Source organism: Polyodon spathula, chromosome 5 (assembly GCF_017654505.1).
Source record: "Polyodon spathula isolate WHYD16114869_AA chromosome 5, ASM1765450v1, whole genome shotgun sequence".
In the NCBI taxonomy this organism is placed as follows: domain Eukaryota; kingdom Metazoa; phylum Chordata; class Actinopteri; order Acipenseriformes; family Polyodontidae; genus Polyodon; species Polyodon spathula.
Genome location: NC_054538.1, coordinates 59,932,967 through 59,947,514, shown reverse-complemented (window position 1 = coordinate 59,947,514; position 14,548 = coordinate 59,932,967). Strand labels below are relative to the sequence as shown.

The 14,548-nt window shown below is 36.3% G+C and overlaps 1 protein-coding gene across 2 annotated transcripts in view; it reads right to left on the bottom strand.

The window, feature by feature from the left end:
- The window catches only part of LOC121316109 (neuroendocrine convertase 2), a 61,884-nt gene that overhangs the window by 2,972 nt on the left and 44,364 nt on the right, over window positions 1-14,548 (bottom strand). For both annotated transcript variants that reach the window (XM_041250885.1, XM_041250884.1), the window contains 2 exons: window positions 14,304-14,404; window positions 11,005-11,232 (listed from right to left, as the gene is read on the bottom strand). In XM_041250885.1, the coding sequence (XP_041106819.1) occupies window positions 11,005-11,232; window positions 14,304-14,404 (329 nt within the window). The remainder of the gene's footprint in view (window positions 1-11,004; window positions 11,233-14,303; window positions 14,405-14,548) is intronic.

The following is a 14,548-nucleotide window of genomic DNA, read 5'->3' as shown; positions in this document are numbered from 1 at the left end:
GTAAAGATGCATAGTGGTTTTATAACGTGGTCTCCACTAGAGGTCAGGCTGTCCATCATTTCGCCAAAGGTAAAAGGCATAAGTGGCTGGTAAGGCCTTTGGGCCATATATCCTAACTTTTTAATAAAATGTTCCTCAAATGTGATTTTTTTTGTTTTTGTTTGTTTAAGCAATTGTCTTCTTAACATTTGGTAACCATACATCCTTGTCCAAAAAGAAATGACACGTTTTAAAAGCACTATCATATTGCAAACATGCTTTTAAAAAAAGAACATTTATTTTTTCCCAGTTCTCTTGAAATGTAATATACCACATATATAAACAACGGTCCAGTTCCCCCGAGCTGGCTGAACTGTCTGCTTTTGGCTGGTGTCGCTACGGTAAGAACGTCTCCAGTGTAAACCGTAGGTGTGTTATTTTTTTAAGTCATTGAATAAACAATAAAACCCTTTTGCAGCGGAGTTGTGTCTGCAGGCACAGAAAACATCAATAACATTTTATTTATGTTTTTGACATGTTTTGTTGGTTAATATTTTTTACTCACAAATAGACACAATATGTATCATTAAAACTTGCAGTTTTAACATTTTTGTAAAATACCTGTAGTACTGCAACAGCAAATGCAAAAATAAAATACCACTTTGATAGAAATTGATTTTCACATTTTTATAGCCAGTGCTTTTACTGCAGAAGATGGGTCTGTCTGATTTCGGGAAAACATGAGAATACCAAATAGCACGAAAACTTGTCTAGATGAGATATCATTGCTCATAATGACAAACATAAATTAATGTCCAACAATATAAAGGTTAAATTGTGATACTATCTCTTTTTGCATAACTAAGCTCAAATACTGAACGGACATTTTGCTTTTTAAATATATGTACAAAATATGTTTTGTATAAGGAATGGTGTATAAGAATCAACAGGATATTTTTTTTTAATACCAGATCCTCTTTTTTGAACCCTACTAACTTAACCTTTGCACACCCCTGTTATGGTTTGATTTACTGTCAATGTATGTGCGCAACATAAATGAGAATTACAAAGGGCAACATTAGACCTTGGGCAATCAGCAGTCTTAATTAACAGGGACAGGAAAGCAAAGCTTTATGGAGCATGGAGTAACAAAAATAATATAGAGCAACAGTAATGACATTTAGTAGCCCTTGCATCATTTTAATCAGCAATCAAACAAATGAGAAATATTCCTAGATTGCAGAAAACAACTTGTGCAGTAGGATTGAAACAATATCAACATAGCATATAATCTACTGTTTGTGTGTGTGTGTGTGTGTGAATATTTTATACAAAACTATGCATTTTAAAAAGCATACAGGTTTTTTAAATGCATAGAGTCAGATGCAAATTTGACAGAGTCAGATGCAGCTATTGATAAATACATCAACTTTCTATCAACAGTTTTTCAACTGCGCCATTATTATCATACTCAGGATAAAATACATAGCATGGAAATTCAGGTGTTCTTCAGTTAGTCCTCGCTGTACAAATTACAAGACTGAGCACCTTTTCATGTACATCCTTTAAAGATCTGAAAGATATGTCTCAAGGGGGGCTCCCGAGGGCGCATCCAGTAAAAGCGCTCTGCGCGGATGTGCCCTATAGCCCGGAGATTGCCAGTTCGAGTCCAGGCTATGTCACTGCCGACCGTGACCGGGAGTTCCTAGGGGGTGGCGCTCAATTGGCTGAGCGCCGCCAGGGGGGAGGGAGGGCCAGGTCGGCCAGGGTGTCCTCAGCTCACTGCGCACCAGCGACCCCTGTGGTCTGGCCTGGCGCCTGCAGGCTTGCCTGTAATCTGCCCAGGGCTGCGTTGTCCTCCGACGCTGTAGCTCTGAGGTGACTGCATGGTTAGTCTGAAGTGTGTAAAGAAGCGGTCGGCTGACGGCACACGCTTCAGAGGACAGTGGACATGACTAAATTGGGGAGAAAATAATAAAAAATAATATTTGCCGATGACTAAATTAATAAGTAATAATTAATATATATATATACGAGATCTATATATATATATATATCTATAGATATATATATATATATCTTATATATATATATAAGAGAGATATATATAGAATAGATAGATATATAGATAGATATATAGATATATATGTCTCATACAGTATCATTTTTTCTTCAGTTTGTCATGACTGTTAGTAAAAGAGAAGCTTAACATTAGATACACTGGCAATAACACAATCACTTTAGGGAAGCTGATTATAAAGCATAATTGCATTGTAATTCTAGAGTCTAAAAGTATTTGTTTCATTTCCGCTGTGTCTGTAAATATCTTCTTTTTCTTTACCATTTTCTCTTAAGAATAGGCTGTTATGGTGGTTATTGCAAGCTGCCAGGATTTTTTTAGCTTTCATAGTTTCAGTTCACCTGTAATATGTCAAGGATTTCTGATTTTACATTTTAACAGATACACTGTAGACTACTTATCTGTGGTTCATGATGCAGTTTACTATATTCTATTGCAAAAGAGGTACAGTTCACACCGTGCTGTTATGAGATAAGTGCAGTACCTGGTCATGCTTTATCTTAAGAGCCTTTTTTTGTGTTTATTAACTGTTAACAAACAGCTAATAGTCATGTTAAGATATATTATTTGTTTTCTGTTAACTGCTAGTAAATAATAATTAGGCCAGGTAAAACTTCAAACACCAGAGCCCTATGGATGATCAATACCCAGTCGATCATATGCTTGAAACTGGTTCAAATTGTTACTGTAGTAATGTTTAGCAAATTAAATCCGGTTTTTATTAACCCTAACCATAACCATAACACTAACGCTAACCCTAACCCTTAGCTAAAAATTAACAATGTTTGTTAACAGTTAATAAACTAAAAATAAAGCGTGACCTAGTACCTTATAAAAAAAAAAAAAAAAAAAAATTAAAAGACTTTTAATCAATTCCAAAAGAGTATCACTTTCTGGATGAATTTCAAAAATAAAAACAATTTATTAAAAAGTTCTTATCTGATGCATTGACTCAGCATCATGTTAGAAAAAAGGAAAAAAAAAATTCAGTGATTTTTCTGAATTCAATTATCAATTAAGTTGTATTTTAAAACAGGCATATGCAGAGTGGACTGCACGCAAACATGTTTCACTCCAAAAATACCATAATCAGTGTGTACAGTAATTAAACACAAAAACAAATGAAGGACATGCATATTTTACAAACAAAGAATTATAGACACAGGATAACCTTCACGTAGGCCCTATTTTGAGGCAAGTTCAAAGTTGAACCCATTAAACAGTTTGAGAGTTTTAAAATGAATAGATTCTTTACGTGCTCCAAAGTCAACTAAACTTCTTCCTAGTTTATAACATGCTGTTTATATAAAATAATCAGACTCCTTGTGTTCTTTTTCCCCTCCATACCTCTACCAACACGCATTGTGTATTACTGTCAACATAAACATAAGATATCCTAAGAATAAGGCCTCCTTTTGCATCATCAAAAAGTAATTGGATGCAAATTAATGAAGGAAAAAACTCTTGTCTTGGTAGTTCTCTTGACCCAATGCCCTGGATGGCTCTAACTGTGGGCATCCTAAGAAACCAGCTACACTAAAGATTGTTTTAATTAAATCTCCATATCTCCAAGTTAAATACAGCAAAACCTGCCTTAGTGACCACCTCTGAAGAGAGACCAGCTGTCACAAGCAACTGCTTGCAGATGCCACGGAATGTTTTTCCATTATAAATTATCTGTGAAGAGTGACCACCTGTCATCTGCAACTAGCAACCACATTTTCTTACTCCCATCCATAAAAACAAACCTGTAGGAGAACGTGCTCTCTGCTTATCAGTTTCATTGAAGTTTCCAGCTAAAGATTTTTTCTTTTGCTCATTACCATTTCTGCATTACTACAGATGTGAACTTGAACAACTTGAAGCGGAAAGGAAGATGTGAACTTGTTGAACCAAAAGGAAGGTGCACACTATTGTAAGTTACAGTGCTGTAGTCTAAAGCTAAAAAAAGTTAACATGGAAGGGAAAAATAAAGAAAGCAAACCCAAAGTGTTTTTTACCCTGGATCAACATGTTAAAGCAATATCACAGCTAGAAGCCAGTACCAGCTGCTGAACAGTTTGGAGTTGGAAAAACACACAAATCCAACACCTGTTATGATGAAAGGCAGAAATCCTTGATGATTATGAGTCAAGGTACTGTAGACTGACACCAGACTCATGAGAACATTTTGGTCTTTTTGATTATGATTGTATAATTTCTCTTTTGGCTTCACAGTTTTGAAAATAAGCACTTGAGTTAGTACTGAATTTTCTCTTCTTTTGATTAACATACAGTGCCGAGAAAAAATTTGTGAACCCCAGGGATAATTGTGGAAATTCCATTGTTTTACCATGATATCCTTCTTGACTCAAAACCAGTATTTTCTTAAATATACAATAGGGTTTATATTAACCAATTCCATGTCTTTTGAAACAAAATGATGTATGAATTAGACAAACAATGAGTAAATAAGATTCAGGGTATGTGAAAAAGTAAGTGAACCCCTGGTTTTATCAGCTCAATTAAGGGGATAATTAATAACAGGTAGATAAATAATTAGGTAGATAAAGATCAGAAACTTTGTGAGTTTAGTCTTCACCATACAGGTGTGTGGAAACACGTCAAGCCACGATCAAAATAAATCTCTGAGGACCTCAGAAAAACAGTTATTGATGCTCATCATTCTAGAAAGGGTTACAAAACCATTTATAAGGATTTGTGGGCCCCACCAATCCACTGTCAGACAGATAGTATACAAATGGAGAAAGTTCAAGACCACAGTCACTCTACCCAGGAGTGGTCATCCTACCAAAATCTCTCCAAAAACAAACCAGAAAATTATCAAGGAAGTCACAAAGAACCTCAGAGTAACATCCAAGAATCTGCAGGCCACTCTCGCCTTGGCTAATGTGAGTGTTCATGACTCAACTATCAGAAAAAGACTTAACAAGAATGGTGTTCATGGAAGGATAGCCAGGAGGAAACCACTGCTCTCTAAAAAGAACACTGCTGCCTGTCTGAAGTTCACCAAAGAGCACATAGATGATCCACAAAACTTCTTAGAGATTATAAAAGGGTTAGGCATAGGATGACTGCTGTCATTACCAATAAATCAGTATGTGAAAAAGAGCTACCTGAAGACCTTAGGCAGAAAGTTATTTATTGTCATAAAGCTGGAGAAGGATACAAGGAGATTTCCAAGCATTTGAGTATACTAATTTAAACTATTATTTCTATTATCAAGAAGTACAAGACTCATGGTACTGTCACAACACTCTGTCTGGAAGAAAGAATGTTCTGTCACCAAGAACAAGTAGAAGAATTGTGAGGAAGGTTAATAACAATCTGAGATTGACTGCCAAAGATATTCAAAGGGAATTGACTGCAAGTGGGACTGGGGTTTCCATTTCAGCCATAGGTAGAGTATTACATGGTGAAGGTCTCAATGGTCGCAGGCCATTAAGTTTGCAAAACAGCATTTGAATAATGGATATGAGTTCTGGTCAAAGGTTTTGTGGAGTGATGAAACAAAAATGGAGCTATTTGGTCACGCTGATGGTCGTTATGTTTGGAAAAAGTCTGGTGAGTCGTGCAAAGAAAATAACACATCTACTGTCATGGCGCATGAAGGTGGTAATATCCTTCTATGGGGCTGTTTTTCCTCTAGTGGCACAGGAAATTTAGTTCCAATGCATTGCAAAATGGATTTCACAGCATACCAAAAGATATTGGCCAATCATCTGAAACCCTCTGCTACAAAACTTGATTTAAAGCGCAACTGGACGTTCCAGCATGACTACGATCCAAAGCACATATCAAAATCTACTTCAGAATGGTTAAAGAATAAAATCAAAATTATGGAATGGCCTAGTCAAAGTCCCAATCTAAATCCAATTGAGAATCTTTGGTATGAGTTAAAGGAGGCTGTGGAGAAGAGAAGTCCTTGGAATTTGAATGAACTGGAACAATTTTGCGTTAAAGAATGTTTACAAATCACTAAAGAATCATGCCAAAAGCTCATTGACAAATATCCTAATCGTTTAAAAGAGGTTATTATTGCTAAAGGTGCCTCAACTAGATATTATTCATTTTCCTTGTCCGAGTATGAATACTTTTGAATTAGCATATTTGGAGTTCTGCAAAAAACTGTAGAAATCTATTTCTTGTAACCTTTTTTTTCCTCACCCACAAAAGCAAAACTTTTGCTACAAAAGATTGTTCCAATAATTATCTGTTTTTGAAAAAATCTAGAAATTATAAATTTCCATTGGGGTATGTAATCTTGCCATCTTCATGGAGGCCTTCTTCTTGGGATCCAGTCTAGTATCTCCTTGATCCAGTGATGGTCTGTTCTTCTTGTTACATGTCAGGCCCACTGCCATTTCATTGTTTTCGCTCTTATAATAACAATATTGTTTGCAGAAGTATTCAGCTACCAATAATGTAAAATTATGTTGAATTAAAAATAATGTTTGTACAGTTTTTCAAACAAACTTTTTTTTTTTATTCAAAGCTGTAGTGGTTAGACGGAACACTATTATATGAGGAGGAGGTTAAATGTCACCTAAACTTGCAAAGAAAATGTACAAAAAGAAATTTACTGGTTGCATAAGTATTCAGCCCCTTAAGTAAGTACTTGGTAGAAGCATATTTTGCAGCAATTGCTGCTATGTCTTTTTGGATAGGTCTCTTCTAGCTTTGCACAGTAGGATAGTGAAATGTTTGCCCATTCTTCACTGGAAAATTGGTCCAGTTCTGATAAGTTTGTTGGAGCTCATCAACGGACTGCAATCTTCAAGTCTTGACATAAATTTTTGATTGAATTCATTAATTCACTTCTTGGTCAACCACTCCAGTGTGGCTTTGACTTTGTGCTTCGGGTCATTCTTCTGCTGAAATGTCGATTGAGTTTTGGCTGACTCAAACAGTTTTTCGTCAAGGATTCGCCTGTACTTTGCACCATCCATTCTCCCCTCTATCCTGACAAGCTTCCCAGTCCCTGCTAAAGAGAAGCCCCCATAACATGACGCTGTCACCACCATGCTTGACAGTTGGGATGTTGACTCTGCGAAGTGCAGTGTTGGGCTTGCGCCAGACAGAACGCTTGGAATTTAGACCGAAAAGTTCAATCTTTGTATCGTCTGATCACAAAACCTATTTCCACATGTCTGCAGTATCATATACATGCTTTTTTTCGCAAACTCCATACGCACTTTAAGATGGGGCTTTTTGAGTAATGGGTTCTTTTTTGCCACCCGTCCATACAGGCTAGCTTTGTGTAGGGACTGGGTTATTGTTGATGTGTGAACACTGACTCCCATCTCAGACACAGAACTTTGCAGATCTCTAAAATCATTGTTGGCTTCAGAGTGACATGCCAAACCAGTTTCCTGCTTGCCCGGCTGCTCAGTTTGGGAGGGCAACCTGATCTGGGTAGTTTCTGGGTGGTATGATGCATCTTCCACTTCTTAATGATGGAATTCACTGTGCTGAGAGAGATAATCAGCGCCTCTGAAATTTGATTGTACCCTTTTCCTGCTCTGTGCCTCTCTACCACTTTATCCCTGACTTGTTTCTAAAGCTGCTTGGTCGTCATGGTTGCTTTGTTGGATCACTACGTGAGTTGCAGCTTGAAAGTTTTTATAAACCTGAGGGAAATTATCTACAAGTTAAACCACTTTGAGTACACACAAGCTGAAACCATTTCACACATTTTTGAGCTTTCAAACAAATCATTTGCACCTGAGCTGATTTAGAGCTCCAGTTGCAAAGGGGTTGAATACTTATGCAACTGAGATTAATCAGTTTTTCTCTGTAAATCTTACTTATTTATATTCTATATGCATTTTTTAACTTTATCAATGTGGAATAGTGTGTGTAGATTCTACATGTAAAGTCTAATTTAATTGAAAACATTAACAACGAAAAGAAAAGGTATGTTATTTAAATAAATAGTGGCAGGAACACATGGGGACAGATAACGCTAGATTTTTCAGAACCCCACTACTTACTCTTTAAGGTGCACTCTTCTTACCATCTTTAATCTTTTCCTGAATTATACTGGCATGTAAATTAACCTGTTAAACCCCCAGCCTCCCACAGGCACTTTCCACCTGGAGGGCTATGGCCTTAAATAAATCACATTATCTTCTAAAGTATAGACAGCACAGGCATGGTTCAGGGCTTGAATTCAAGGTAACCCCCTGATTTGATATAAGTCTTACTCAGTACCACACTGGAAGGAGATATCCAGAAAAAAAAAACGTGAAAAACAAGAAATGCTTTTCATTTGTTTATATTCTATCATCATTTTTTCACCTTGTAGCACATGAAAAGAGCCAGATTTTTTTCTAATGCTTCCCCAACATGTCTAAACTGATTGAATAAAGGGATCAAATTCTACATGAGTTTTTACAAAGCTAGGCCCAAGGGTCCCCAAACCTCTCCAAAAATAAATATTGTATAAATCTTTATGGCCAGTAATACACTAGTTTCTTGAGCAAGTTCTAAAAGGGAGGTTACCTTCTGGCACCTCACATTCTACATTGCCACAAGAATTAGATTTTGTAATCCTCTTTTTTACTTATTTGTCCAATATTTCATTCAAAAGGTGGCCTTTTTGGAGCGCTTTGGGGTGCCCGAAAAGTATCCTTGATGAGTATGCATGACAAATACTCTTAGTTCATATGCCACAACTGTCAGGCACATTGCTCTCACATAACTGTGTGTTTGTGAAGGAGAATGTTGCTACTGAGATTTTTTTGTAGCTCTGAATTTTCAGTACCTGACTGTATTTTTGTTACTCACTTGCTTGAAAGTATGTAAATGTGAAGAAGCAAAATAATGAGATTTTTTTTTTTTTTGTCAAAATAAAGTGGTTGCTGACAGGTGACCATATGTTAATTATTGGTTAAACGTGTCTGATAAATGTCTACAACAATAATAATAATAATAATAATAATAATAATAATAGTATTGCTGACACATTTGCTGCTCTAAATCAGGCTGCCAGACTGAAAACACCTGTTCCTTTCATCTTTACTTTGATTGACATGTGGCAAACAAAGGAACTGAGTGAGTGATTGTTGGAGCAGGCAGACAGCTTATCTTGAAAGGCTAAAAAACCTACACTGTCTCTAGGTGAGTAACATCACTCCTTGTAATCATGGAAATATAAAAAAGTTTGCTAAACACTCCCATGCAATAATCTAAATCAATGAACATCAATGAGAAAATAATAAAGATGGCCGGGAAGCAACAATTACTTCTTGCAACTTGTATTGCATCGTAAAGATCAGGGACCGTATACAGCAGCACAGCATAGATGAGACATGGTGTTGCTCTTTACTATGCAATAAAGATTGTTAAAAAAAAATGTTATTTCTATGTTCTCCTGTCAAATGGTTGCATTTTCTAATAACATTTACAGTAAAAATGCATATTGAAAACTAGGAATAATAATAATAATAATAATAATAATAATAATAATAATAATAAATAATAATAAATGTAGTGTGGATCCATTATACTTACGAATCCCGAAGAGGCTCCAATCAGCTCTCTCCAACCCAGAAAGTTGATCATTTTCTCGGTCACTTTCACTATTATCCATCTCCTTCAAAACTTAAAAAAGACTGAATCGACTTCTTTTGGGATGATTTGGAACACCGCTCGCCATTTTGTTTGATTTTATAAATTTTACAAATTGAAAAATGATCAGAAAACAGTAAGAAACCTTGATCCTATCTGCGTAACGTTGCGCTCTAGCTTGCAAATATGTGTCTTGTTTACATACGCACATCGATTACTCTTCAATGGATTAGGCTACAAACAAAGTCAAGGTATGATTGGGCAGCTTGTGACCTCCCTTACAACGTGATCAGGGAGAATTTACCTTCAAAAGATATGTGTAAGGCCCGAGCAGCGAAACGCACAGCTAGTCGATCGGAGTTGTTTTTTAACCGTGAGGTACTAGACACATTGCGAAGAGAATATCTCAGCGGTGAAATTGCGAATTCGAAAAATTCCTTCACTGTTTGACAGCAGGAAAGCAACGTTTTTGATATTGCATCAGTTTTTTTTTTTGCTGTTTTGCTTTTGTAATAATATTACAGATGATTTTTTAAATATAATGTGTAATTGCAGTACCATGTAGCGCCCGCGGAACAGGGGGGGCGCAAGAGGTTAAGAGGTCATGCAGAGGGTAGCATTCAACTGTAGTATTTGGTTTAGAGGACCATTTAGAGAACTCTCCTTTTTTATACCCGTCAGTCTCAGAATACATTTGCAAAACTGATCAAAAATATAATTTTTCTGAAACATTTCTTCCAAAAACTGTGCAATTGTATTGATTATTATTATTATTATTATTATTATTATTATTATTATTATTATTATTATTATTATTATTTATCATATTTGTAGTTTAATTAAAAAGGCAAATCACTTTGTTAATCTTATTTGAGCAAAAAACATTTTACTCTAACAACCTGCACTATCAAATGGGATAATAATTGTGTAATTATTATGTTTCAAGAAAAAACAAGATGTATACCCTTTAAAATAGTGAAGAGTAGCCCTTCTCAAGTAAAAGCAGTATCTTTGATACTGAAACATTTTGATGGGTGCAGGTATTCCTAATATAGATGTGGGGATAATCCAGTTCGCAGGCAGACACACTGCACAAACCTTCCAATTGCCTGTCTAGACCCTAACCATTTGTACAAAATAGTCAGGCTTATACAGAACCAAATCATTAGTCTAACTTGTACAGATTCTTCCCTGGATGCCACCACCACCGTTTACTACAGTATGCATGTTCTTTGGTGAAAACAATGTAAGAACTGCAAGTTGAGATGTAGCAGGAGCGTGCCATGGAATAAACAAGTTATGTTAGTTGCACAGATCACCGCAGTATTAAAAAAAAAAAAAGCACAGCATTATGCTAGTCACGTCACACTTACTGTGTTTCTTGTATTGAACCTCCCACACAATGAAATCTTTCAGGAACTGTCTTCCAGTCCTTTGCCATTTTGACCATGCCACCTGCATCAAGAACTCCATATCCGAAGAGGTGGTTGAACTCCAAACCCACTCCATTTCTACGCCATTGGTGAACCTCATCGTGCAGTTGATTCCTTTTGGATGTTAACACCGCCAAGTGCTGCATATCACGCCAGGTTAGATTTGGGCTGTAAATGTGAGTAAAGAAAAAGAAAATCATTAAGTTAAAAAAATAACATGAATACAAATTAGCAGGAAACATACATCCTAGCTACTTTATTAGAACACGTCTACCTGATCGAATTTGCCATCACCCTGGCATGTTTTCGTCGTATACCTTGGATCCCTTGATTACTCTGGAAGGCTGAACGCATTCCGTAGTTGACTGAAGTATCATTGCGGATCAAGTCCACCCAACAATGCTGCACTTATACCCGATGGAGCAGCTACCGGCACCAATCCACCGTGTCAGAATGGTTTAAGGAACATGACAGAGACATCAAGCATTTTCCTTGGCCACCAATCTCCAGTGGTCAATCCAATTAGGCAAGTGTGAAATTAACTCGAATGACACATTCATCATGACAATCCACCATGTATCTCAGTGCACCAATTCTTGAAATATTCACAACTGGATAAATTAACATCCCTTGAAAAAAACTTCCAGCAACCCTGATACTACCTAGCTATAAAGTGGCTAGGCAGTGTATGTCTACATCATTTCCACTTGTAATTTTAATTTCTTTACAGTAACAATATGCCATAGTACTGATAAAAGAAAAGTTAGCATGTAGTACAGTTTTGCTTAATATATGATTTTTCATATATTCTTATATATATAGTCATATAGTCTTCTCTTCATGTGGTATGTATGCCTTCTACAAGGAATCCAAATACAGGAAAAATAAACATCTACAAGGAATCCAAATACAGGAAAAATAAACATCAGTGCTGGTGGGCATTAAATGAAGTCTTCTCTGACAGCTCTGGAATCACAAAGCCATCAGCAAGATTGACATTGCCTAGCGCTGTACTTTACTGGTTAGGCTCTGACAGTTTAACAAACACAATAATATGTCTTGAAAGCTACAACATCGTGCTATGGAGAGAAAGCTTTACAAAGGCAGCAGTCTAGTTTGATGGACAATGAAAGTCTTACAGTCAGAAAGGTCAACATTAAATATACCTTTGTGTGAATCTATTTTATGGCTTTCTTGTATGCAGTTGCAATGACACCTTGCAACACGTTACAGATGTAGAACACAGTTTTTTTTGTATTCAGTATTATCTAACTTGCAACTGCACTGAAAATCACTGTCACATTGTGACATTAAGCTCCACACACCCACATGCTGTAGTTGCACTGCAGATTGCAAAACAGGTTTTGGAAACTCTCTGATGCTGATGATTTTTTTCAATCCAGCACAGAGTCTAGTTATCACTTCAGATTAAACTCCAGGGTGTGCATTGATATGAATAATTAAACTTCTCTGTGATTGGCGTCCTGAGGCATGAAATCATTTACAATAATGAACACCCTGTAGTGGCTCAATTATTGCTTAAATAGAAAAATCTTAACAAGGCCCACAATTATATTAACAGCAGTAAATATAAATACTGTAATCCTTTAACTCTTATTTTATATTGGATGCTCTACATCTGAAGCTAGACTAATTATGTGACTCATTTATAAGTTATATGAGTCATTAATAAAATATTTATACCTGCAACCCATGGCTAGTGGCATACTATAACTTGCCAGTATTATTATACTATATGCTAGTATTGTTATACTATAAGACTGCCTTGCCAGTTGCCAGTGAAAAGATTGTTTTTTTGTTTGTTTTTTTACTTGGGACAGTGCAGTCACACTGAAAGTGGTATACTGTGAGATTTTACAGGTGCAATGATATAGTTATGTATTTTTTTTTTTTGTTCATCTAAAGCTTACAGCAGTACACCTGCCCATTTTAACCTATATGCAACAGCATCAATCTATCAATCAATCTGCTGCTTCACTACATCACTGTGTCGTACACACATAAGGTAAGAAAAAGAAAAACATTAAAATAAAAACACACATGGGGGTGGCCAGTCCATCTCGGAGGTGGCAACTACAATTGTAATGCTGAAAAGCTTTTTTTTGGTTTACTTTCAAGTGGACTAAAACCAAATCTCAGAGCACATTTGAGGGAACAAAAAATTGGGAACACTTACAACATTTATTAAACACATTTGTGTATCTCACAAGACTATTTTGATTGGCAAATGTAATCAATGTCACACATTCTGTCATATGTAGAAGCTGTATGTTGCAATACAAATGGCAGATGCTTGTTTCACAAGACTTTGCAGCAGATTCCCACTTTCCAAAAATCCCTTGAGGAATTAGAGCTGGAAATCTTTGAGGATTGGTCACCTATTACCCAGAACAACTGAAAGACCAATCCCTCCTCGTCATATGGGTGCTGTAGTGGTGACGTCAGACCCGGGTGAAATATGAATGAAATGCTCTGATTCGCCAGTTTATTCCAAAATAAAAGATTCTAACAAAACTACTAGACAAACACGTAACAAAACAAAACAAACACTCAACCAAACATGTATCATGCTAGTGTTTCCAACACAAATAGCAATTGTTATTTTTGTCTTTAAAGCTTATACCTGACTTTCTCTCCATTTTCTCTACACTCTACACCCAACCCCGAGTGAGTGATTCGTGCATCTATATACACAATTGTGCCGGGATTCAATTACAAATGAATTATTCACTTGAATGCCAGCATGTGAACTAATCCATGCACTCCGCATGCCCACATATTAATACACATTTAATCTGCACATGGAGTGATTGTGCAATCCCAGTGCCTAAAAATAACTATATATTTTAACACTCGTGCTCCACAGCCCCATTATATCCCATACACCAATACATATATACCAACATTAACACACCACACGCAACATAACACATAGATTGCAGTAGTTAAGATAACTCAAGTATTTCACACCCACACTAACTTGCTTCTTAAGATGGAAAAAGAAAGCACAAAGCTTAGAAATACTGACCTTGCGCTGCATTATTTCAGTCAATACTGTGATAGAAAACGACACAACTTATAATGGGTATTAGATAGGCATATATTACTGGCAACAGCCTTCCTGCTAATGTCTAGCAACTGATCCTGTGTGCCATTTTGAAACATCGTTCAGAAATATATTTCTTATACAGTGGAAAATATTGCAAATGTGTACATACTTAGCTTCCAAAGCCAAAGCAAACACTCCAGCAGCTTCTGGCGCAGCAGCAGATGTCCCAGAATGACGCAGTGTGCAGTTTCCATACAAATCAGTTGTAGCCTTCAACAACATAAAAAATATTCAGAAGGAATCAATTAAGAAAAGGTAAACCAACATTAATTGTTTAAATTGTGGCATTCACATTACAGTCTGTACTTTTTGTTTGTTTGTTTGTTGGTTACTAACAATGTACATAGGAACTAG